The sequence below is a fragment of the Wyeomyia smithii genome, chromosome 3 (genome assembly GCF_029784165.1).
Source record: "Wyeomyia smithii strain HCP4-BCI-WySm-NY-G18 chromosome 3, ASM2978416v1, whole genome shotgun sequence".
Classification (NCBI taxonomy): Eukaryota; Metazoa; Arthropoda; class Insecta; order Diptera; family Culicidae; genus Wyeomyia; species Wyeomyia smithii.
In genome coordinates, this window is record NC_073696.1 from 126,805,834 (window position 1) to 126,829,045 (window position 23,212).

General features: G+C 41.0%; 1 protein-coding gene across 6 annotated transcripts in view; it reads right to left on the reverse strand.

Moving 5' to 3' along the window:
- LOC129731453 (uncharacterized) overlaps positions 1 to 23,212 on the reverse strand; it is a 365,349-nt gene that overhangs the window by 53,481 nt on the left and 288,656 nt on the right. For 4 of the 6 annotated variants that reach the window (XM_055691461.1, XM_055691460.1, XM_055691465.1 and 1 more), the window contains 13 exons: positions 22,839 to 23,021; positions 22,650 to 22,781; positions 20,774 to 22,582; positions 20,620 to 20,712; positions 17,747 to 18,553; positions 14,804 to 16,831; positions 13,332 to 13,475; positions 13,116 to 13,268; positions 5,028 to 12,473; positions 4,436 to 4,654; positions 3,998 to 4,180; positions 3,438 to 3,929; positions 36 to 3,365 (listed from right to left, as the gene is read on the reverse strand). In XM_055691461.1, coding sequence (XP_055547436.1) covers positions 36 to 3,365; positions 3,438 to 3,929; positions 3,998 to 4,180; positions 4,436 to 4,654; positions 5,028 to 12,473; positions 13,116 to 13,268; positions 13,332 to 13,475; positions 14,804 to 16,831; positions 17,747 to 18,553; positions 20,620 to 20,712; positions 20,774 to 22,582; positions 22,650 to 22,781; positions 22,839 to 23,021 — 17,019 coding nt within the window. The remainder of the gene's footprint in view (positions 1 to 35; positions 3,366 to 3,437; positions 3,930 to 3,997; positions 4,181 to 4,435; positions 4,655 to 5,027; positions 12,474 to 13,115; positions 13,269 to 13,331; positions 13,476 to 14,803; positions 16,832 to 17,746; positions 18,554 to 20,619; positions 20,713 to 20,773; positions 22,583 to 22,649; positions 22,782 to 22,838; positions 23,022 to 23,212) is intronic. The other 2 variants (XM_055691463.1, XM_055691464.1) reach the window with 2 other exon arrangements.

Here is a 23,212-nt window from a genome sequence, read left to right on the forward strand (position 1 = left end):
AATCACGGTAAGCAAGGAAAGGTTAAAGTACTTACCAATTGGATTACATCCATTGTAGGGATCACCTTCAAAACCTTCTGTGCAATAACACTCAGGACGATGATCACGAGCTACACAATGAGTGTTAAATCCACAAGACCCAACGCAAGGATCCTTGCATCTTTGATTAAGGCAAGCCCGGCTTGATGGGCAATCTAGATCTGTTTCACACTCTGGTCTACAGTTTGGGGGAGTACCGAGCATTCCTGGAACACAGGAACACGCAGCACGATCATTCACTTCTCGACACTCTGAGTACGGACCACAAGGACTTGGCTGGCATGGATGCATGGGTTTGACTGGTTTCGGCATACACTGTTCAAACGGATTTCCATAATAATCGCGAAGACAACTACAAAATGCTTTGTGGTTGATGACTTGACACTGTGCATTAATACCACACAATCCAGGACATGGATCTTTGCATTTGAGGTTAATACAGCTTTGATCATGACGACATTCTTCGTTGCTGGAGCATTCTGGTCGACATGCAGGCGGTGCTCCACGGTAGCCTTCGGGACATGAGCATGTCGGACGCCCTTGAATGATACGGCACACACTATTCGAAGGGCATTGCGCACAAGGGTCCTTTGGAGTAACTGGCTCCTTACGGCATCCTCGGAATGCATCTCCAATATGACCTTGGATACACTCGCATACTGGAATGTGATTGGCTACGGTACATACGGCGTTAGATCCACATTTTCCTGGACATGGATCGCGGCAGTGCTGATTCACGCAAGCCAGATGACTTGGACAGTCAGAATGCAGAACACATTCTGGTCGGCAACCGGTGTTATAAGGATCACCCAAATATGGTGCAATACAACTGCACTTGGCAGCACCGTTAGCTTCAGTACACACTGCGTTTTCGGCGCAAGGACTCGGGTGGCAGACGTCTTTTTGGGGGATATCTCTAGGAACTTCAGAACAACCAATGAACGCATCACCTTCGTATCCTGGCCGACAATTACAGAACGCTGAGTGAGCTACAACGTAACATTCTGCGTTTATTCCACATGCGTTCTCACAAGGATTCTTGCATTTTTCATTGATACAAGCTTTATCTTGCGTACATTCAGAGCTCAAGGCACATTCTGGGCGACAATAGGGGGGACTACCGACGAAATTGGCTTGACACGAACACACAGGCCGATTTCGTTTGACTTGGCAAATAGAGTTCAGCCCACACGGCGATGGGTCACATGGGTTTTTCGTCGGAGGTTTCTCAGGATTTTGTCTGAAATCGCATCTCACAAATGGATCACCTTGTTGGTTAGGTGCACAACTACAAATAGGATTATGGTTGAGTACTTCACATTTTGCATTAACACCACATGTTCCGGGACATGGATTGATACACTTTAGATTGACACAGGCTTCATTCTGCGGACATTCAGCATTAATCATACATTCTGCTTGGCAAGCTGGTGGTATACCACGGTATCCCGGTAAACACGAACAAACTGCGTAATTTTCGGGTGTCCCCAAACATTTACTATTAGGACCGCAAGGATTTGGATCACATGGTGTATTGTCCGGAGGGAGATAAGTTTTCTCGGTACATGCTATCAGAGCATCTCCCGTGTGAGTAGGTGCGCAGTAGCATACTGGTAGGTGGTTTACTACTTTGCAAAGAGCATTTACGCCGCATACCCCAACACATGGATCCTGGCACCTGGTGTTAACGCATGCTTTGTTAATAGAACAATCCGTGTTGATCACGCACTCTGGTCTACAACCAACCAGTGGATCGCCAAAATAGTTCTTTTTGCAAACACAGGCTAGGGCACCGCTCATTCGTCTACATTCTGTATTTGCACCACATCTGATGGTATCGCATGTTTCCAGTGGTGTGTCCTGCTTCATACATCGTTCATATGGATTGCCGTATAAGCCAGGGAGACATGAGCAAACTGGTCGATGTTGTTCTACTGTACAATGAGCGTTATCACCGCAAGATCCTGGACAAGGATCTAAACATTTTCCCTGCAGACACGCCAAATTGAATGGACAATCGGTATTCAGAACACACTTGGGTCGACATCGGGGATTGTGAACAGCATCTGAGGCTGAACATGGATCACAGAGTGCTACATCATCACCGTAAACTGAGCATATTCCTTGCGGGCCACATGGTGATTCTTGGCACGGTTGTCGGGTCATGTTTCTTTCCTCAGGAATCAGTACGCAATGAACGAATGAGTCTCCAGTGAATCCATTTGGACATTTGCACATTGGTGTATGGTATTGTACGTGACATTCTGCATTTATTCCGCATACTGCACCGTTACAGGGTGGTACACAACGTCGGTTCATGCATGCCTTATCGGATGGGCAATCAGAGTTGAGCTCACATTCTGCGCGGCAACCTTTTTTGGGATCGCCCTTGTAGTTAGGTAAACATTTGCAGATGGGTCTTTTATTTCGTACAGTACACTGCGTGTTCAGGCCACAAGGACTAGGATTACACTGGTTATGCGGTACCTCCTCATCAATTAAATAGCATCTAATGGCTGGATTTCCGGTCAGACCTGCATTGCAGAAGCACACAGGATGATGTTTTTCTACTTTGCAATAGGCTCCAGCAGCACAAGCACCCGGACATGGATCGACGCATTGAAAGCCAATACAAGCTTTATCAGCAGGACATTCACTATCAATACGACATTCGAAACCTCGGCATCCTTCTGTCGTAGTCGGATCTCCACTTAATCCCGGTGGACATCTACATGCGGGAGTTCTATCTGGTAGTACTAAGCACTCCGCACCAGGACCGCAAGGATTTGGCTCACAAACAGACCGTGGATGCTCATCACAACCAATATAAGCATCTCCAACATATCCTGGTCGGCAATAACATTGTTCTCTACCTCCAGCGATATAACAGTCTGCATCTTTCCCACACGGCCCAGGTTTGCAAAGCTCGGATGTAACAACTGGTTCAACACAGCTACGGAACGGATTTCCAACTGAACCCTCAGGGCAGTAGCATTCTGGTTTTCGAGACGAATCGCAAACAGCTCCAAATCCACACGGATTTGGATCACACGGATTTTTGGGTTCAACACATCCACGGATTGTATTGGGACTTTCTATATATCCGCTGAGGCACGTACACTTGGCGTAGCCATTCTTCAGAACTGCACATTGAGTATTTGGTCCACAAGGAGAGGGATCACAAGGATTTTGTGGCAGTTTACATGGTACTTCTGGTGGGCTTCCGTCGAATTCTGGTAAGCAAAAACAAGCAGCCTGATTGTTTATCTTTCTGCAGCCACTATTTGGTCCACAAGGATTTGGAGCACACTCATCACCTTCTGGTACTAGTGATAAACATGTTAACAATAAATAGTTAGAGTTTGAGTGAAAATGTTATATAATGCTGTAATACTTACTGCAATTTCTGAATGGATTTCCTGTTAAACCTTTCGGACAAAAGCAGATTGGACTCCCTGCGTCAATTTCGCACATAGCGTTGAGGCCACATGGGTTTGGATCGCAAGGGTTACTAGGTGGATTACATCCTACATGACCATCACCATGATATCCTGGAGGGCACCTGCAGTTGCCTTTGTGATTCTTCACATCACATAAAGCGTACGGCCCGCATTGACATGGAGATGCACATTGGCCGTTGATGCAAGCTTCAGAAAAGTCGCATTCACTATCCGATGTGCAACCATGTAACTGAACACACTGTATGTATGCGTTTCCAGAAAATCCATTCCTGCAACGGCACTCTATTCCGTGGTTACGTGGGAAGCATTCAGCGTTGTCTCCGCAAGAGTCTTCTTGGCACGGATTTATACAAACTCGATTCAACCGGTCACACAGTTTGTCTGGAGGACAGTCTTCATTATACTGACAAATCGAACCTGGTGTTGTCACTACAAGGTAGATAAAGGAGGACTATTGAAAAGTCCTTGAAATAAAGTGATATTCTTCATTAGTTTACCTAATTGACAAGACACGTGACCATTTCCATGGTATCCTTCAACGCAACTACATTCAGAACCATGATTTTGATTGATGCAAACCGCGTTGGGGGCACACGGATTTTGCACATCACACGGCCGCTGACAGACATTAGCAATGCAGGCTTCCAATAAAGTACATTCATCACTTGAGGTGCATTCAACTGTTTTTGGTGCAACAAAAGAAAGAAACAAAAACAAGTGTGTTTTAAATGCACAGTGCAGAAACCGTATTTACATTGGCAAGTGTGGAGTATTTTTTTCTGTACAATTTTTACAAAACATAACCTGTAAAAAACGTTCTGTTCTTATATCAACTGGTAGTGTAAATGTAATGTGCAAGTGAAGTCAGAAGGTTATGACTTGCAGTTATGTGCAACTCGTTTGATTTGTAAATGGGAAGCGTTAGTATGGCTTACTTGTTTTAATCGGTGTACACTTGATCATCGGGTTACCCTCGTGTCCGGGTGGACAGGTGCAGATTGGCCGATGCATTTTACTGCGGCAGGTTGCTGTGGGTGCGCAAACCCTGTCGAATAGGCAGGGATCCTCGCATGTTCCCATATAGCATACCTCCGTTTCGATACAGTCCACATCCGATTGACAGGGTTCGGGTTTCTTAGGTGTACCGGGCGGCTCTACCGTAGGTTATTGGCGTGGATGTGAGGATTAGATCATTTGGTAAATGTGGTAAATGTTGTTTTGTTTAGAATTCTAATGACGGCTTACTCTAGCGAAAAGCAACACGTATCTTTGTCTTCAACAAACCAGAGTAAACCGTCATTTTCTAGTATATCGAGAAACAAAGAACAGTAAAACAGAGTTGTAGAGGATAGCAAAGGTTAGAAACGCACTTAAAAAAGTGTTTAGAGGCTTAAGCTATAGCAGAAACAACTGTACAGTAGTGGAGAGCACAATACAAACAGAGAATCGAAATGCAAATAGTTGCAAGGTACAGAGTAGAATAGATCTATTGTGCAAGTTTTGCATCCAACAGGCAGCTGATTATACCTTTTGCGCAGGGTGTATTGGAAGATAAATTGTCTGTACAGATTGGTATACAATGTGTTTTATTGCATGTTTCGGATATTTCACAGTCAGTAGAAGTTCGGCAGTTTCTAGCAAATGAATAGGAGGCTGTCTCATCGTCTATTTCATTCGCTAGAGAAGACGATGAATCATCCAGAAAAGAGCTTGCAGTCGCAGTGTTATCAATGTTTTCGTGGGTCGGGTTATAAGTAGTTGTAGTAAAGTCTGTTTTTTCGGTTTTTGTCAATGATATGTCTACTGTTACTGGTTCCTGACTTAATGATTCAGTATTTAAAGAAGATTCGGAGTCATTCTCTGTTATAGCGTAAGTGACTGTATTTGAAGTTGGTTCCATATATTCTATTGTATTTCGCTGACTGAAAACCGTCTCGGTTGTCGGATACTCTGTAAAGTGGCTCTCTTTTGCTATGTTGATTGTAGGAAACTGAATGTTTTCCAAAACTGAAGTTAATTCCGTTTTTGTTTCTGGAAACGCTGTTATTCCAGGAGAAGTTAATGTAATTGTCTTTGGAATCTTTGATTCACGCTCTTTGGTGGTTGGCCTGATAACTGTAGTGGCCTCAGTAGATTCACTTGGCTGATAACTCGGGGAATCATCAATAGAATCAGTTACAGGCAACATCGACGCGGTTTTTTGCGGTTGATCGGCATAGTTAACTGACGTAGCTGATGTTGACGTAGTTGTAGTTACTTTTGGTTCACTGAATGTTTCAGTTGATGTGTCTGCTGCCAAGGTTGTTTGAACTGATGGTGTAGTGAAGATATTTTCGCCGTCAGCAAGGGAAAAGTCAACAGTAGTTGAAATTTCTAGTGACACCTCGGCATTTCTTAACGTTGAATATTCGTGTAAACTAAGATTGGGTATGAAAAATTCAGATGTAAATGGTATGGTCATATGTTTGATTGCCTGTGTTGTCGAATCTGGTACAGTGGTTGTATCTGTATCTTTCCATTGGGATGTTGCGACTTTGGTGACTGTTGATTGTTCTGAGCTCTCTGTCAGAGTAATTGTGCCCAGCGTAGTTCCTTCCTTTGATATCATTGAATTAGGCTCAATGGGAAGATTTGTTGTTATTTCGCCTCGTTCACTGAAAACAATAGTCCGTGCATCCTCTTCATTGGTATCCATAGTAGTTCCGATCGTAGAAGTTAGCTGACCTGTTTTTTCGGTTGTTTCAACAGAAGATGTTGTATTTGGGTTACTTAATATCATTGTTGTTGTTAAAAATGATTCGGTTTGCAAATTCGAGGACGTACCAGGACTTGACTGTTCATCTGGTGGCTGTTGTACAGATACATCCAAAGTAGTTTTCTCGGATGTAAAATATTTAGTGTAATGTGAGGTGGTTACTTCCATTTCATTCTTGCTTCTTGAAGTGGTTGGTTTTCCTGAAGTTGTATCGTAGACAGAGGTTGGAGTAATTATTTGCACGTCAAGCTGTTTGTCAGTTCCAACAGTTGGTATAGTAATTGTTGTATCTTTTATTATTGCTTTTTCGTCACTTGAATGATCCATGAAAGTCGCACTGGGAACTTCCGTTGTAGTTATATCCGACAGAGTACTTGTTTTTTCAAAAGCAATGTTGTATTCACTGGACGTTGTAAGTGCTTGTGAAGAGTCTTCATCATAGATTCCTTGTGTTGTCATGGTTTCCAAAACATCTGCTACACTTGTACCGTTTGTTTGATTTCTGGATGTGTAAGTGGTTTCTCCAAGTTCCCTTTGTGTTGTGCGCGTGTTCTCAGCTTGTAGCTCACTGATTGTTGAAATATCTTGCTTCCCTGTATGATCATGAGTTTTTGTTGAAAATGATTCGGTATGCAAATCTGAGGGTGTAGCAGGACTTGATTGCTCATCTGGTGACTGTGTTATAATTACATCCGTGCTAGTTGCCTCGGGCGTAAAATATTTAGTGTAATATGGGGTGGTTTCGTCCATTTCGTTCTTGCTTTGTGAAGTCGTTATTTTCCCTGAAGTTGTATCGTAGACAGAGGTTGAAGTAATTATTTGCACGTCAAGGTGTTTGTCAGTTCCATCAGTTTGTATAGCAATTGTTGAATGTTCTAGTATTGCTTTTTCGTAACTTGAATGTTCGATGTAAGTCGTTCTGGGTACTTCCGTTGTAGTTATATCAGACAAAGTGCTTGTTTTCTCAAAAGCAATGCTGTATTCACTAGATGTTGTGAGTCTTTGTGACGAGTCTTCATCAAAGGTTCCTTGTGTGGTCAAGGTTTCCAAAGCATCGACTAGACTTGTACCGTTTGTTTGAGTTGTGGCTGTGTAAGTGGTTTCTTCAAATTCCCTTTGTGTTGTATGCGTATTTTCAGTTTGTAACTCACTTAATGTTGAAATATCTTGCTTCCCTGTATGATCATGAGTTGTTGTTGCAAATGATTCAGTTTGCAAACTTGAGGACGTAGCAGTACTTGACTGCTCATCTGGTGACTGTGTTATAATTACATCCGTGCTAGTTGCCTCGAACGTAACATATTTAGTGTAATGTGGGGTGGTTTCGTTCATTTCGTTCTTGCTTTGTGATGTGGTTATTTTTCCTGATGATGTATCGTAGACAGATGTTGAAGTTCCAACAGTTGGTACAGTAATTGTTGTATCTTTTATTATTGCTTTTTCGTCACTTGAATGATCCATGAAAGTCGCACTGGGAACTTCCGTTGTAGTTATATCCGACAGAGTACTTGTTTTTTCAAAAGCAATGTTGTATTCACTGGACGTTGTAAGTGCTTGTAAAGAGTCTTTATCATAGATTCCTTGTGTTGTCAAGGTTTCCAAAACATCTGCTACACTTGTACCGTTTGTTTCAGTTCTGGATGTGTAAATGGTTTCTCCAAATCCCCTTTGTGTTGTGCGCGTGTTCTCAGCATGTAGTTCACTGACTGTGGAAATGTCTTGTTTTCCTATATGTTCATGAATTGTTGTTAAAAATGATTCGGTATGCAAATTTGAGGACGTAGCTAGACTTGACTGCTCTTCAGATGACGGTGTTACAGTTGCATCCAAAGTAGTTTCCTCAGACGTAGAATATTTAGTGTAATATGGGGTGGTATCGTCCATTTCGTTCTTGCTTTGTAAAGTCGCTATCATTCCTGAAGTTGTATCGTAGACAGAGGTTGAAGTTATTATTTGCACGTCAAGGTGCTTGTCATTTCCAACAGTTGGTATAGTAATAGTTGAATCTTTTATTATTGCGGTTTCGTCACTTAAATATTCGATGGAAGTTGTTTTGGATACTTCCGTCGTGGTTATATCAGACAATGTGCTTGTTCTTTCTGAAGCAATGTTGTGTTCACTAGATGTTGTGAGTCTTTGTGACGAGTCTTCATCAAATGTTTCTTGGGTTGTCAAGGTTTCCAAAACATCGACTATACTTGTACCGTTTGTTTCAGTTCTGGCTGTTGAAGTGGTGTCTCCAAGTTCCCTTTGTGTTGTGTGCGTATTCTCAGCTTGTAGCTCACTTACTGTTGAAATATCTTGCTTCCCTGTATGATCATGAGTTATTGTTGCAAATGACTCGGTTCGCAAATTTGAGGACGGAGCAGTACTTGACTGCTCATCTGGTGACTGTGTTATAGTTACATCCGTGCTAGTTGTCTCGAACGTAACATATTTAGTGTAATGTTGGGTGTTTTCGTTCATTTCGTTCTTGCTTTGTGATGTGGTTATTTTTCCTAATGTTGTATCGTTGACAGATGTTGAAGTTCCAACAGTTGGTATAGTAATTGTTGAATCTTTTATTATTGCTTTTTCGTCATTTGAATGTTCCATGAAAGTCGCAGTGGGTAGATCCGTTGTAGTTATATCAGACAAAGTGCTTGTTTTTTCAAAAGCAATGCTGTATTCACTGGACGTTGTAAGTGTTTGTGACGAGTCTTCATAAAATGTTTCTTGTGTTGTCAAGGTTTCCAAAGTATCGACTAGACTTGTGCCGTTTGTTTGAGTTACAGCTGTTGAAGTGGTTTCTCCAAATCCTCTTTGTGTTGTGTGCGTGTTCTCAGCTGGTACCTCACTGACTGTTGAAATGTCTTGCTTCCCTATATGATCATGAGTTGTTGTTGAAAATGATTCGGTTTGCAAATTTAAGGGCGTAGCAGGACTTGACTGCTGATCAGACGACTGTGTTACAGTTGCATCTATAGTAGTTTCCTCGGACGTAAAATATTTAGTGTAATGTGGGATGGTATCGTCCATTTCGTTCTTGCTTTGTGATGTGGTTATTTTTCCTAATGTTGTATCGGAGACAGATGTTGAAGTTCCAAAAGTTGGTATAGTAATTGTTGAATCTTTTATTATTGCTTTTTCGTCACTTGATTGTTCCATGAAAGTCGCAGTGGGTACATACGTTGTAGTTATATCAGACAAAGTGCTTGTTTTTTCAAAAGCGATGTTGTATTCACTGGATGTTGTGAGTCTTTGTGACGAGTCTTCATCAAATGTTTTTTGTGTTGTCAAGGTTTCCAAAACATCGGCTAGACTTGTACCGTTTGTTTGAGTTCTGGCTGTTGCAATGGTTTCTCCGAATTCCCTTTGTGTTGTGTACGTGTTCTCAGCTTGTAGCTCACTGACTGTTGAAATATCTTGCTTCCCTATATGGTCATGAGTTGTTGTTGAAAATAATTCGGTTTGCAAATTTGAGGGCGTTGCAGGACTTGACTGCTGATCAGACGACTGTGTTACAGTTGCATCTATAGTAGTTTCCTCGGACGTAAAATATTTAGTGTAATGTGGGGTGGTTTTGTCCATTTCGTTCTTCCTTTGTGATGTGGTTATTTTTCCTAATGTTGTATCGGAGACAGATGTTGAAGTTCCAAAAGTTGGTATAGTAATTGTTGAATCTTTTATTATTGCTTTTTCGTCACTTGATTGTTCCATGAAAGTCGCAGTGGGTACATACGTTGTAGTTATATCAGACAAAGTGCTTGTTTTTTCAAAAGCAATGCTGTATTCACTGGACGTTGTAAGTGTTTGTGACGAGTCTTCATCAAATGTTTCTTGTGTTGTCAAGGTTTCCAAAACATCGACTAGACTTGTATCGTTTGTTTGAGTTACAGCTGTGTAAGTGTTTTCTCCAAATCCTCTTTGTGTGGTGTGCGTGTTCTCAACTAGTAGCTCACTGACTGTTGAAATATCTTGCTTCCCTATATGATCATGAGTTATTGTTGAAAATGATTCGGTATGCAAAATTGAGGGTGTAGCAGGACTTGACTGCTGATAAGTTGACTGTGTTATAGTTGCATCTATAGTAGTTTTCTTGGACGTAGAATATTTAGTGTAATGTGGGGTGGTATCGTCCATTTCGTTCTTGCTTTGTGAGGTGGTTGGTTTCCCAGAAGTTGCATCGTAAACAGAGGCTGAAGTAGTTATTTGCATGTCAAGGTGTTTGTCAGTTACAACAGTCGGTATAGTCATTGTTGAATCTTTTAGTACTGCTTCTTCGTCACTTGAATGTTCGATGAAAGTTGTTCTGGGTACCTCTGTTGTAATAATATCCGACAGAGTGCTTGTTTTTTCAAAAGCAATGTTGGACGTTGTAAGTGTTTGTGACGAGTCTTTATCAAAGGTTTCTTCTGTTGTCAAGGTATCCAAAACATCGACTAGACTTGTACCGTTTGCTTGAGTTCTGGCTGTTAAAGTGGTTTCTCCAAATTCCCTTTGTGTTGTGTGCGTGCTATCAGCTTGTAGCTCACTGACTGTTGAAATGTCTTGCTTCCGTATATGATCATGAGCTGTTGTTGAAAATGATTCAGTTTGCAAATTTGAGGACGTAGCAGGACTGGATTGCTCATCTGGTGACTGTGTTATAGTTATATCCGTGCTAATTTCCTCGGAAGTAAAATATTTAGTGTAATGTGGGGTGGTTTCGTCCATTTTGTTCTCTCCTTGTGAACTGGTTATTTTTCCTGAAGTTGTGTCGTAGACAGAAGTTGAAGTAACTATTTGCACGTCAAGGTGTTTGTCTGTTCCAACAGTTGGTATAGCAATTGTTGAATGTTCTAGTATTGCCTTTTCATCTTTTGAATGTTCGATGAATGTCGTTCTTGGTACTTCCGTTGTAGTTATATCAGACAATGTGCTTGTTTTTTCAAAACCAATGCTGTATTCACTGGACGTTGAAAGTGTTTGTGACGAGTCTTCATCAAAGGTTCCTTGTGTTGTCAAGATTTCCAAAACATCAACTATGCTTGTACCGTTTGTTTGAGTTTGAGTAGATGTTGTTTGCATTGTATCATTCATTGTCTCAGTTGTGGTTGTGTCAAAAGAGATAATTTGACTAATAGTAGTTACGCCTGGTTGCTGGGTTGTGTTTTTTGTGGTATTCCTATCTCTCTCCTCATAGTTAGCGAGAATGTCTTCAGTAGTTCCGTCGTAAACAGAATAACTCATTGTCGGTGTAGATGAAAAGTCACTTTCAGTACGGCCGGTAGTCGGTGACGCTGTGGTATCCTGCATCTGGGTTGTGCTTCCGAAAAAAGTTTCTTTGCGTACTGATCCTGCCGTGGTGAACTCCATATGAACTGTTTTCGGCGACTTCGATTCAATTGGAATTGGGACATTTGTAGATTCCTTATTATCTGTTACTTGCACTGTGTGTGAACGCATTGTGCTGATTTCAGCACTTGTTTTGTGTGAAATGTAACTTGACTCAATAGCAGTAGAGAGATCGATTTCGGTTTCAATAGTAGCATCTTGTATTGTGTCGTCAGTTGAGCTTGTAGCGATTTTGATACTTTTGGGATATTCTGTTGTTGTATCTGCATCGGCTGTACTGCGCATAATGTTTGTAGTTTCAGTGCTTTGTTTATCAGCAGACGTTTTATTTAAGACAAATAAGTCATCCGTTTCCTTATACAATTGTGTTGTTCCATCAGTTGTACTTTCAAGATCATAATTATCAGTATTAGGAACCAAAGTTATCAGCTGTTCAATATTAATTTGAGTAGTGATTTTTTTTGATGGCGGTAGTCGCGTGCTATGTTCGAAACTATCGGTTTGTTCAGAAATGGTTAGTCGGTTAGTTGTTTGCTGTTTTTCGTCTGGGTCAGTCTGAGAGGTTGTAGAAGTCGTCCATAGTTCATTAACGTCAGTTTGCGTGTCAGATTCAAACGTAGTGGAAATAACAGGCACTGATGTTTCCATTGGGTTAGTAGTTTCCTTCGGTGTTGCAGCTGTCGAAGAATCGGTGCCTATATCTACAGGGGAATACGATGGTTTTTGAGAGAATTCCCTAACAACTGTGCTCGGAACGGGATACATTTCGTACTGCTCAGTTGTTGTGTATGGCTGCTTGGTTACAGAGTTAGTTGTTATTTGCTCGCTTGTGTGCGGTATATAATCTGTCGTGTGTGTGCTATTTACATCAGATACCGTTGACGTGGTAGTATAATCTAAGACTAGGTTAGATGTTGTTGGTTAAAAAGAATAAAACAAAAAAACACTCGTTATTCAAATTGCAAGAATCCTCGCATATGCTATGTGAATACTACAATTTCGTGATTCATCCTGAGTACGTGTGAGGGTGGGTGTGTAATGTTTATGTGGGTAGTGAAATTGTGGAGGTGTATTGCGTTTATGTACGCTGGTATACCGTTGAATATGATAACGTGTGATTTTACATGTATTCGAGATAGATTTTTTTTGTACTTGGTGCGTAAAATGGGCAAAGCATTTTCTACGAAATATAAACTGTTAGTTCAGTCAGTCATATCACGATGAACTTACTGTTCGTTTACTACCGCGTTTCGGTATGAATCCAATAATGCAAGCTTTAGCGAGATGGGCTATTTGGAAACACGAAATAGTAGCTAAGCCAACAGAGGAAGGAAGAGATAATGAAGCTAGCTGTGTTGAAAATGAGAAATGATACTTAGCTAGAAAAATTAAAAAAAAAATGCAAGCATAGACCATCTTTAGCAGGACGATTGCGCAATGTAAGATTTGTTGGTTAATACAGCATAATGGCGAATGGTCGGATGGAATTAGTCTTACGGGACTACAGAAAGCGTCATCTGATGATTCGCTTCGATCGAACTTACCTTTTACACAGGCACCTGTAATAGGATTACAAGGAATGCCCGGTGGACAATGCCTACACATTGGACCGCGATCTTCGATGTCTTCTTGAATGCAGTTGCAGCCATCACAATGCAGTCCTGATTGGCAGTCGCTTGTTTTTTGACACTGACAGACTGTGAAAAAAAAATCATTGAACAAATCAGTGTCTACCCTCATGTTATACTCCGTATACTTACGTTTGATACAAACGGGCTCATGGTTTTGCACCTCGCACTCCTGTCCTATATCACATATACTAGCAGCGTGGCATGGATCGATGCACACACCGTTGACGCACGAGCGCTCCGCAGGACATTCTTCGTGATGCCTACATCCGATTTCTGGAAAATAGGCAAAGCCACATTAGAACAGCTTATGCATTATACTTCCCCTTCCTGTTTGTGTGTGAGATCCCAGAAGGGACTTGAATTCGAACTGATGAAATTACTGGAAAATCGATGAACACTACAAACTACTGATTTTCGCTTGACCATGGCTACAAATTCTACGCAAGCATTTGGCAAGCTAAGCGCTTCACCACATCCTCTACACATACATACTTAAATGAAGCAAGCAAAGTGTCTATATTAGTGTACAGTATATGTTAGTTTAACTAAATATATATATGTATATACTTTCAACCACCAAATTTGTTCGGATAGGATATTTACAGTTTCTAGTATAGTATACAACAAAAGGCGTTGTCTCCGATCGAATAGATCGAAAGGCATGCATATTTTCAACGTTGGAAGCTCTTGTGAAGTTAACGGTTTACTAACCATTCCAACTACTGGAAGAAAGGAAGACAGATAATGATTCAACCATACATTTTTCCTTCTAATCTTGGGATGCTTTTCCTAGCAGAGTACATGATGAACTTTTATAAAAATCCGCTAGAAAACTGTTGATTTCTGAAAGACATATTTCCATGCAGCTGCAGTCGTCAGATTCTGCAGTACAATGGGGCTTTTTTGCGGGAGCCACATTGTGAAAGAAATGATTCAGATCTAACAGAAAGCTGCAGGTGTGCCATTCAGGATGTTCTCTACGATCGATCTTTCCCGGAATCCGGCGAATGTTCCATTAAATCACGTACTGATCTTACATCTCTTCAGTGATAGAATAGAGACAGCGAAAATATGGAAAGACTGAATGTCTTGGGCACTACACTGCCGTGAGATGACAAAGTGACGTAAGTGCCACTTTCTCGAATTTGAGTTTTCCATGCCAATTTGTTCATTATTCGAAGACCTATCTTTTGGTATCTTCCTTTTCGTTGTTACTTATTCATACGTTGTATAGAATCAAAAAAACAAAGTGACGTTGGCATACATTTCCATACAAAAGTGACGAAGAATTCTTTCGTTTCTAGGCCGTACTAAAAAACTGATCACTTGGATCTACGTCACAAAGTCATCTCACGGCAGTACAGTAGGCAAATTACTGGCAGAGGATGAGCCTATCAACTTTGTATGATGCATTCCAGTGATCGTGATGGAGCGTTGATGCAGAGTGTCAGGTACCATTTGAATCAGCGCCGCACGGTTTAAAAATACTAAGAATGAGGGAAGAACATTCCAAAAAAGAGTACATCAAGCAGTGATTTGAATAGGAACTTTTTACCGGTCCGGGAAGCAATCAGCTAAGAGATATTCTTTGAGCGTATTACCTGATTCTTCTAGACAATTTGCTGAATTGACCGGATCAGCTTTATTGCAAAGGCACTTGGATTTGTGGTTCACGGTAAGGCATGATAAGTGATCAGGGCAGAAATTGTTATTCAGCTGGCACGGATCGACACAAACGTTTTCGACGCAAGCTTTGTCAAGTTGGCAATCATTCTCTGTTAGACATTTTTCAGCTGAAACAAGAGGCACCTCGACCAATGCATCGTTAAGGGTAACATTCACTTCAAAGCTAGCTGTTGTAAATTCAAGTGTACTTCGACTGACAACGGTGGTTGTTTCAATGTCATTTTCTAAACTGCTCTCAGTTGGTTCGGTTTGTACTTTTGTTCGATTGACTGCCGAAGATGTCGATATTTCATCATTTACCTTTGTTGTTCGGCCATTTTTGTAATCGTCGATTTCCATGTGGACTGCTGTGGTTGTAACTTGACTTATGACACCCTCGTCGCTGTCGGCAGGCTCCGTACTATCTTCATAGTATTCATCGGTGATATTTTCATCGCCTGCACTAGTTGACAAAGGAATGCTACGATCTTGTCCAATTTCGTTTTCATCGGTCAAATCGGTTGAAGTTGTTGTTCTGTATATTTCGTTCGGCATAGTTTCGGTTTCTTTACGTTCTTCGACCGGTTTGGATGTTATATTTTCGTTGTGAATTTGAATCGGTTTCACAGTTGCTTCATGGTCATGAATAAATTCATCGTAGCGTTCAGTAGTAAACCGCTTCATTAGTACATCAGATAGGGTGGTTGGTCCGGTTTGCAAAATATGAGGAACTTCGGTTTCGAGCTCCGTTGTTTTGCGATCTTGCTTATAATGAACCTCTAAATGTTGTTTGGTTGTAGTACTGATTTTCGTTGTCGAACAAGAATTATTGCTCTCATCTCCGTTGATTGTAGTGGTTTGAAAAGTGGTATCACCTGACGCGATGGTGGAAGGAGAATTTGGATTGTTCCAGCTATTAGTTTTATCGAAATCGACTGATACGGTTGTTGGCACTGTAGTAACTGACTCATCAGACATTGTCTTTGTGGAAAAGTCGGAAAACAGCAGTCCAGTGGTGGATTCGTATGGAGTGGTAAATGCAAATTGTTTTTCTTTTGGTGTGGTAAGTTGTAAGTGTACTGGAGTTGTGCTCTCAGCTGTTACCGTTGAGTTTTGTTGAAAAGTAGATATATTTTCAGTAACTTCCACAGTAAAAATATCTGTGGTTGAAATGCTCTGGGATACATCTGTTTCAAATAAGTCAATACCCGGAGGATTACTATGAGTTCTGTACTCACTAGTTTCTGTTGATGAAATAGGTTCAGATACACTCTCTGAACGAATTGTACTGATGCGGTTGTCTTCACTATCAGACTCCTTCGTATAGCCATAGTAAGTTGTAAACTCTCTTGAACTAGAGTCCATACTTTCTGGTATTTCTGTCGTAGTGGGTATCAGTAAATTTCCATCTGGCGGCAGAGAGGCTGCTGGCTCAACCGTTGAATCATCAGGCGAAATGGTTACATTTTCTGTTGGTCTATCTGTTAGCCTCTTGGTAGTTCCTTCCGTTTCATGTTCAATTACGTCAGTAGATACTGTGCTAGTTGATAAATAATCATGAGAGGAATCTGTTTCCGACTCGAAAGTACTAAAAACATCGGAGCGATCGATATTTTTACCATCGTATAATGCCTTCCCATCTGTGGTAATAATTGAGTAGATTTCTTGTGTGGTTGTTTTATCTGTGTTGTATTCCATACTGTCGACAGTAATTTGTGAGATACAATTCAGCTTTGGATCACCATAAAACCCAGGAGGACAGGTGCAAATAGGAATGTTTGCCTTAACGGTACAGATTGCCGATGGACCACAAGCAGATTTACATGGATCAAGACACTGATTCGCTAGACATTGAAGCTGTTCACCGCAATCGGAGTGTTTAGAACAGTTGCTTGGAACGGGTGGCGTCTTAGGTTGCGGATCCCTATGAAATTGCTCTTGTTCACGATCTTTTACTTCCGCAGCTGTGAAGGTAAGGGGTAATTTTTGTTGGTAAGTTTTAACAAGAAAACGGTTATTCATTTGAAATGTTGAATTAATATATATATTAACATACAGGTCGATTGGGCAAAGTACTTCATTGATGCAATTATTGAACGTTCTATTATTTACATTTGAGTCTTGTAGTAGGCAGTGGTAGTAAACAGTAACAGTAGCAGTAGTAGTAGTTATAATGGTAGTAGTTGTAGTAGTGGAAGTAAAAGTTACGAGAGTATAGTGATCAAAGTACACAATGCTAGAGTAACTGAAGAAGTGTAGATGTAGATGAGTAATAGTGTTCAAGTAAGACAAAACAGGCAGAATCGCACAAAATGGCGCGCGTGCGTGTCGGTCTTAGATAGGAGCAGCGACATCTGGAGCAAGATTGTAGAAAGCAGGTTTAGAAAAAAAGCCGAGGGGTGGTGAGTGTTCTGCATTTTTATTATTGCATGTGTTTTTTCTGTTGAGCATGAGCATGTGTGAATGTTGAGGCGTCAGTAGAGCTGTTTGTTTCAATTGGCGTATTTTCAGTTGCTTCTGGTCATTAAGGTTTGTATTTCAATATTTCCAATCGGTATAGTACATGGTATTGGAACAGTAGATCCCGAGATAATGGTCATCTCGAGGTAGAAATAGACAGGCTAAATGTACATAGCGTCGACTAACAGGTGTAGAGAGATGACCTATTACAATGCCCATAGACAGTTGGCTTTAGGTAGAGGAGAAATTGTAACACATACAAAAGTAGAAAATAAGAGAGGTCAGACGATAAAGGAAATAGTGACTTTTGAAGAGTTGAATTTTGGGAGTCGTTTCCTAATTTAATCGTAGATAGATACTTGAGAAAAAATTCTTCTATCTTTGCGCTAATCGCCGCTAAGTTCTCTTTTTTATGTTACCTTTCAAGCATCCTTGATGAGCATCTTTCACGAATCCGGGTGGGCAGAATTTGCATATCGGTTTATGGTCTTCGACAAAGCATGGTGTATCATCAGCACATTGAGTGGTTTCACAAGGATTTACACACTGATAATTACGACAGGCCAAATCTGCCGGGCAACCGCTATCCCGGAGGCAAATGGAGAGTGAAGGACTGCAGTCCTTCATACAGATACAGGATGGTTTGTGGTCTAGAACAAGGCATGCTTTGTCGTCCGAGCATGCAGGACCTCTAGTGGCCGTGGGCATACAGGGGTTTAAACATTTACCATCAATACAGGCCATATTTGAGGCACAACCATCATCGCCATGGCATTCGCGTTTCTCGGAAGCACAAACCAGTTCTCCGTAGTCGTTCACGATGAACCCATGCTTGCATACACAAACGGGACGATGCTTTCGAGAAATACATTTCTTATTTGAGTCGCATATAAATACGGTTGGGATTGTGCAAGGATCACTACATTGGCCTCCTGCATCGCATCTTAACGATTCATCACAGTCGCCATCTTTTTCGCATGCTATCGATACGATCTTTGGATCGCTTGGTTTTTGTGTACTCACTTCTTGGCACTTTGGATCTTGTTTACATTCCACATTCGGACTGCCTATGTAGCAACTTGGACAGGCACATCGTGGCCGATGGAGAACCGTTTGACACAGGGCATTATCTCCGCAAGCTCCCCGTAGCGAACAGGGGTCAGAACATTTTCCTCCAATACATGCCTTTTCATTCGGACATTGCATATCGTTCGCGCAGGATTCGTCTAAATTAGGTGTTTTGTGATGATAAACAGGATTTTAAGAATAGTAACTTTGTATATGTATGGGTGTGAAAGAGTGAGTGAATTGTGTGGATATGTGTAGTGTCTGTGTGTAACCTGTTTTTTGGATATGCCGGTATACGAGGGGCAAATGTACCAATATCTTGATAAAGGTACGCCGCTGTCATCAAGATCATATACTCTGGGCGATTTTTGTCTTGCGTTTTCACGTCTAAGAAATTTTGATGAATTTTGGAGGAAGTGCTTTAAATCTAGAATGACTTGCATCGTAAACATAGCTTACACAAATATACGAAAATATGGTGCAGATTTAATCAGAAAAAAAAAACAAACAAACCTGTGAATTGGTCCATTTACCCCAACAACTTCTCGACTGTTATCCAAACAAATAAGAACAACAAAGTTGGAAGAAATTATTTCAAAATTTCGATAGAAAGTAAAGAGTATTGTGCTAAGTTCTCAGAGGTATATCAAGTAACAAAGCAACAATCAGGAACTGTGGAGGCGAGATTTCAGAAACTCTCAAATTTTCTTCGTCTGAAACGTTTCTCACAATACAAGTACATCCAACACATGCGCTCTGCCCGGGAAAGACACAATTTTGCACTTTTGCTGAAATTTAGAAGCAAATCTAAGGAAATCGACTACGTCATCGTTTGGTCGAATTTGTTTTTTTTTTTTGGAAAAGGAAAATTTAGATTACACTCATTACAAGAGAAAATAAAGATCAACAGAAAAATAGCATAGCGAAGGGAGAAAGAGAATGGAAAATTTATATATACAAAGAATTATCTTAGAGGCCAATTTTCATTCAATATTGAAAAACAAGAGTTAGGGCAAACTAAACAAATACATAGAAAACCCAATCAAAACAACGTAACTCAACGTATGTGCAACAGAATTTTTCTTGTAGTGGTGTGTGTACACAGCCCGAGCCTAACACGTGCAAGCAATGAACTATGTGAGAAGTGTCCCGTCCACAGTTCCCAATCTGCCTAACCTTTTCTAAAATATTCTATGTTGTATTACATTTCGCATTTGTTTGTTCTTTTGAAATAATTTCTTGTTAACGTCATTATTTCTAATGCTAGTATTAAATCAAAACAATAAGATAGAACTCAAAACACGCTTCAGGTAACCACTAAATACTAAAAAAATGTGTATATGTGGAGTTTTTTTTTATAATTCTATGTGAGAAGCTTCGTATTTGAGTTTTGTTTTTGGGAGGGATACTGGGATATATGGGTGTAAGTAAGTTTAAAGGGTCAAACACACTTATTTATCACTAAGTCTGGCCGAGGTATGCCGAAGGGAAGAACGAAACGTCACAGTGTGCGATTTTTATACAATACAAAAAGAGGGCGCAGATTGGGTAACCGCGATAACGACAGCGACATCTCTAACCATTTTCTAAAGGTTTCTAAGTGAACCCTGCGGTAGATATAAGGTGCTGCTTTTGTACATTTTTGATATTGTTTAACTTGGTAAATATATGTTTCGAGATATAGGTTTTGTCTGTAGTTTGTTCTTTGGTTCAAAGTGAATCGAGTGAGAAGTAGGTCTAAATGTTATCTCCCGGTTGAGTTCAAGCCAATTGAGATAATGGGAAACAATGATTTAAATGACTAATTATCAATGGATTGTCACTGGCGTATTGGATAAAGTGCAAACGTGTATAAACATGTTATTTCTTTGTGAGCCCCGTGGTCAAATCAAAAGCAATCCATTGACAGTAAGTCGTCTTCAGTGTATGGCGCAAGATGGGAATGTTTTGAAAAATTAGACCGGTTGTAATGTAAATGTAACAGCACGGTAATTATTGGAGCAAATCGTTAGCCAAAACATGGATTTTTCAGTTTTAATATTCGTGCTTACGGAAGTTGGAGGTTTATATTTATGAAGATGGGTCTAATTGTTTGATTTGGCTGTTGGAGTGGGTGTACTAACTGAGGATCGGCCGCTTTGTTTGTTTAAAACAACATAATTAATTCGAATTACAATGAAAATAAACAGATGATGAATATGATGGAGTGAAAAGTAACACTTACCGTTGCGACAGATAAATTGTGTGCCAACACGCACACATTCACCCTCAGTGCACCCGGTCGTTCGACAATCGGAAACTGTTTTTTCGTTCGTACCTGGAATATTTGAAGTAACATTAGCTTTTCCGTTAAATTTCTAGTATGCAGTAATGCTAACATTCTGTATACGGATCTCCGCCTGGGTAGAGCGGTGGGCAATAACATTCCGGTTGCTCGTTGGAGGTAACTCGACAAACTGCGTTCTTCCCACAGGGGAACTGATGGCATTTATTCGTTAGTTTTGCTTGACATAAGCATCCTTTTTGTGGATCTCCCATGCAACCAGGTTGGCAAGTACATTCGTATCCGTTGTTGTTTTCACGACATATGGTGTTTTCTCCGCAAGGATTTTGTGAACATCTGTGCTTCTCCAGTGGTTGACATTCTTGACGTGCGTTACCGAAAAATCCAGGAGTGCATGAACATTGTGCCTGTCGATTCACAACGCGACATTGAGCGTTTAAGCCACAAGCATTTGGCTCTAAGCAAGGGTTGATACATTTTCCATCAGTGCACCTTTTGTCCAGTTCACAGTCGTCGTTAGTTTGGCATTCATATTGAACACATCGTTCACGTGGATCACCTTGGAATCCATCAGGACACAAACAAAAGGCTTGATGGTCGGCCGCTTGACACATTGCATTCTTTCCGCATGCTTTCTCTAACGCGCAAGGATCAATACATTTTTTATTGACGCACGATCGTTCGCCAGCACAATCAGTGTTTGATCGGCAGCCTGCTACACATGCTCCATTTTGACACAGTTGACCTGGTGGACAAGTACCAGAGTTACATTTGTTGCGACATCGGCCTTGGTAACATGTTTGTCCACAAGAACAATCTTTCATCTGACTGCATTTGTCCGCACAGAAAACACCTTCTTCATCACAATAACAATAAGAGTTACATTTTTGAGGTGGCAGTGTGCAGGAAACCAGTGGATTTCCCAGATACCCATTCGGACAACTGCACTGCACTCCGTGGTTAATAACAGTACATTCAGAACATGTGCCACATTGGCCGAGAACTATGCAGGGATCCGTACATTGTTTATTGATACACGCTTGGTTGCTTAAGCAGTTGGTATCGGTTCTGCAGCCTGCTTGACAAACTCGGTTCTCACAAATCAACCCATCGCCACAGGAAGCGTCGCTATTACACACCGTCCGACAAGTTCCACGAATACATCGTTCGTCGGTTAAGCAATTCTGGTCATTTCGACAAGTTGACATACAAGTTTTTCCATAACACGCTTGACCTTTCGGGCAATCGGATCTTGCTTGACAGGATCGTTGTTCTGCTCGACATCCAGTGAGAGGATCTCCGTTGAGTGGTGGAGGGCAAGTACATTGCTTATGATGATTCACCACTGTGCAGCGAGCGTTCGTTCCACAAGCCGTGGGTTCAAGACACGGATCGACACACTGTTGACCAACACATGCTAACAGAGCGGAGCAACCTGCATCTGACCTACATCCGACTATGCATGTTTGGCTCTGGCACAGTTCTCCTGTACGGCAATCGTCATCCCGTCTACAAATTGGTTTGCAAGTGCCACGATCGCACCGTTCGTTAGTCAAACATCCTTGATCACTGGCGCAGATAGATCGGCAAAGATTATCGATACACTGCGTTTCATCAGGGCAGTCTCTGTTAATTGTACATTGTAGAGCAGGTGCTCGAATACAACCGATCTTTGCTGTCGGACTTGGTACCATTCCATTAATACAAGAACAACTTGCTCGATGATTAACTACCGTGCAAGCTGCGTTTGGTCCACACGGATTATCCCGACAAGGATCCGTACAGTGGTTGGCTCGGCATGTTTCACTAGCACTGCAGTCATCATCAGAATGACATCCGTAAACGCAACGCCCGTTGAGACAAATATGGCCAAGGAAGCAGTCGTTGTCTAGACGGCAGGTTACTGTAGATGATGTTTATTTTGTTCGTTAAAATCTTGAAATAATAAACCTAAAATAAGTTTTACTTACGCATGCATTTGTTCCCAACACACTTCTCATTCAGAGCGCAGTCTTGATCAGTTCCACAGCGTGGCAAACACATTGAATTATGGCATGCTGTTCCTTCACCACAATCCGCATTGGAAGTGCATAAGGTTGGTACTGAAAACAAATTCCCATTCAAAATATAAGACAGTTTCTACTATCTAATGAACTTACTTCTCACACACTCCAGTGCTGAATCTCCAGTAAATCCAGGGGGACAAGAGCACTGTTTAAAGTGGTCTACCATTACACATTCTGCATTCATTCCACAAGAATTTTGTCCGTGGCATGGATTGATGCATTGTCCGTTGCTGCAAATTTCATCCTTGTTGCACTCTTCGGTTAATGCACAAGCCGCTATATTGTGGGAACGACAGGAGAGATAATTAGTTCCAGAAATGCATGATGTTTCTTGAAAATGTGATCCTTAAACAACTGTTGTGCTATTGGATTATAAAAAGTGTCGGGGTAAGTTCGAATTGAATGAATAGTTGTTATGGTTGTTGTTGCTGTTCATTTTGCAACTTTGAATGTGCTTGAAATGGCAT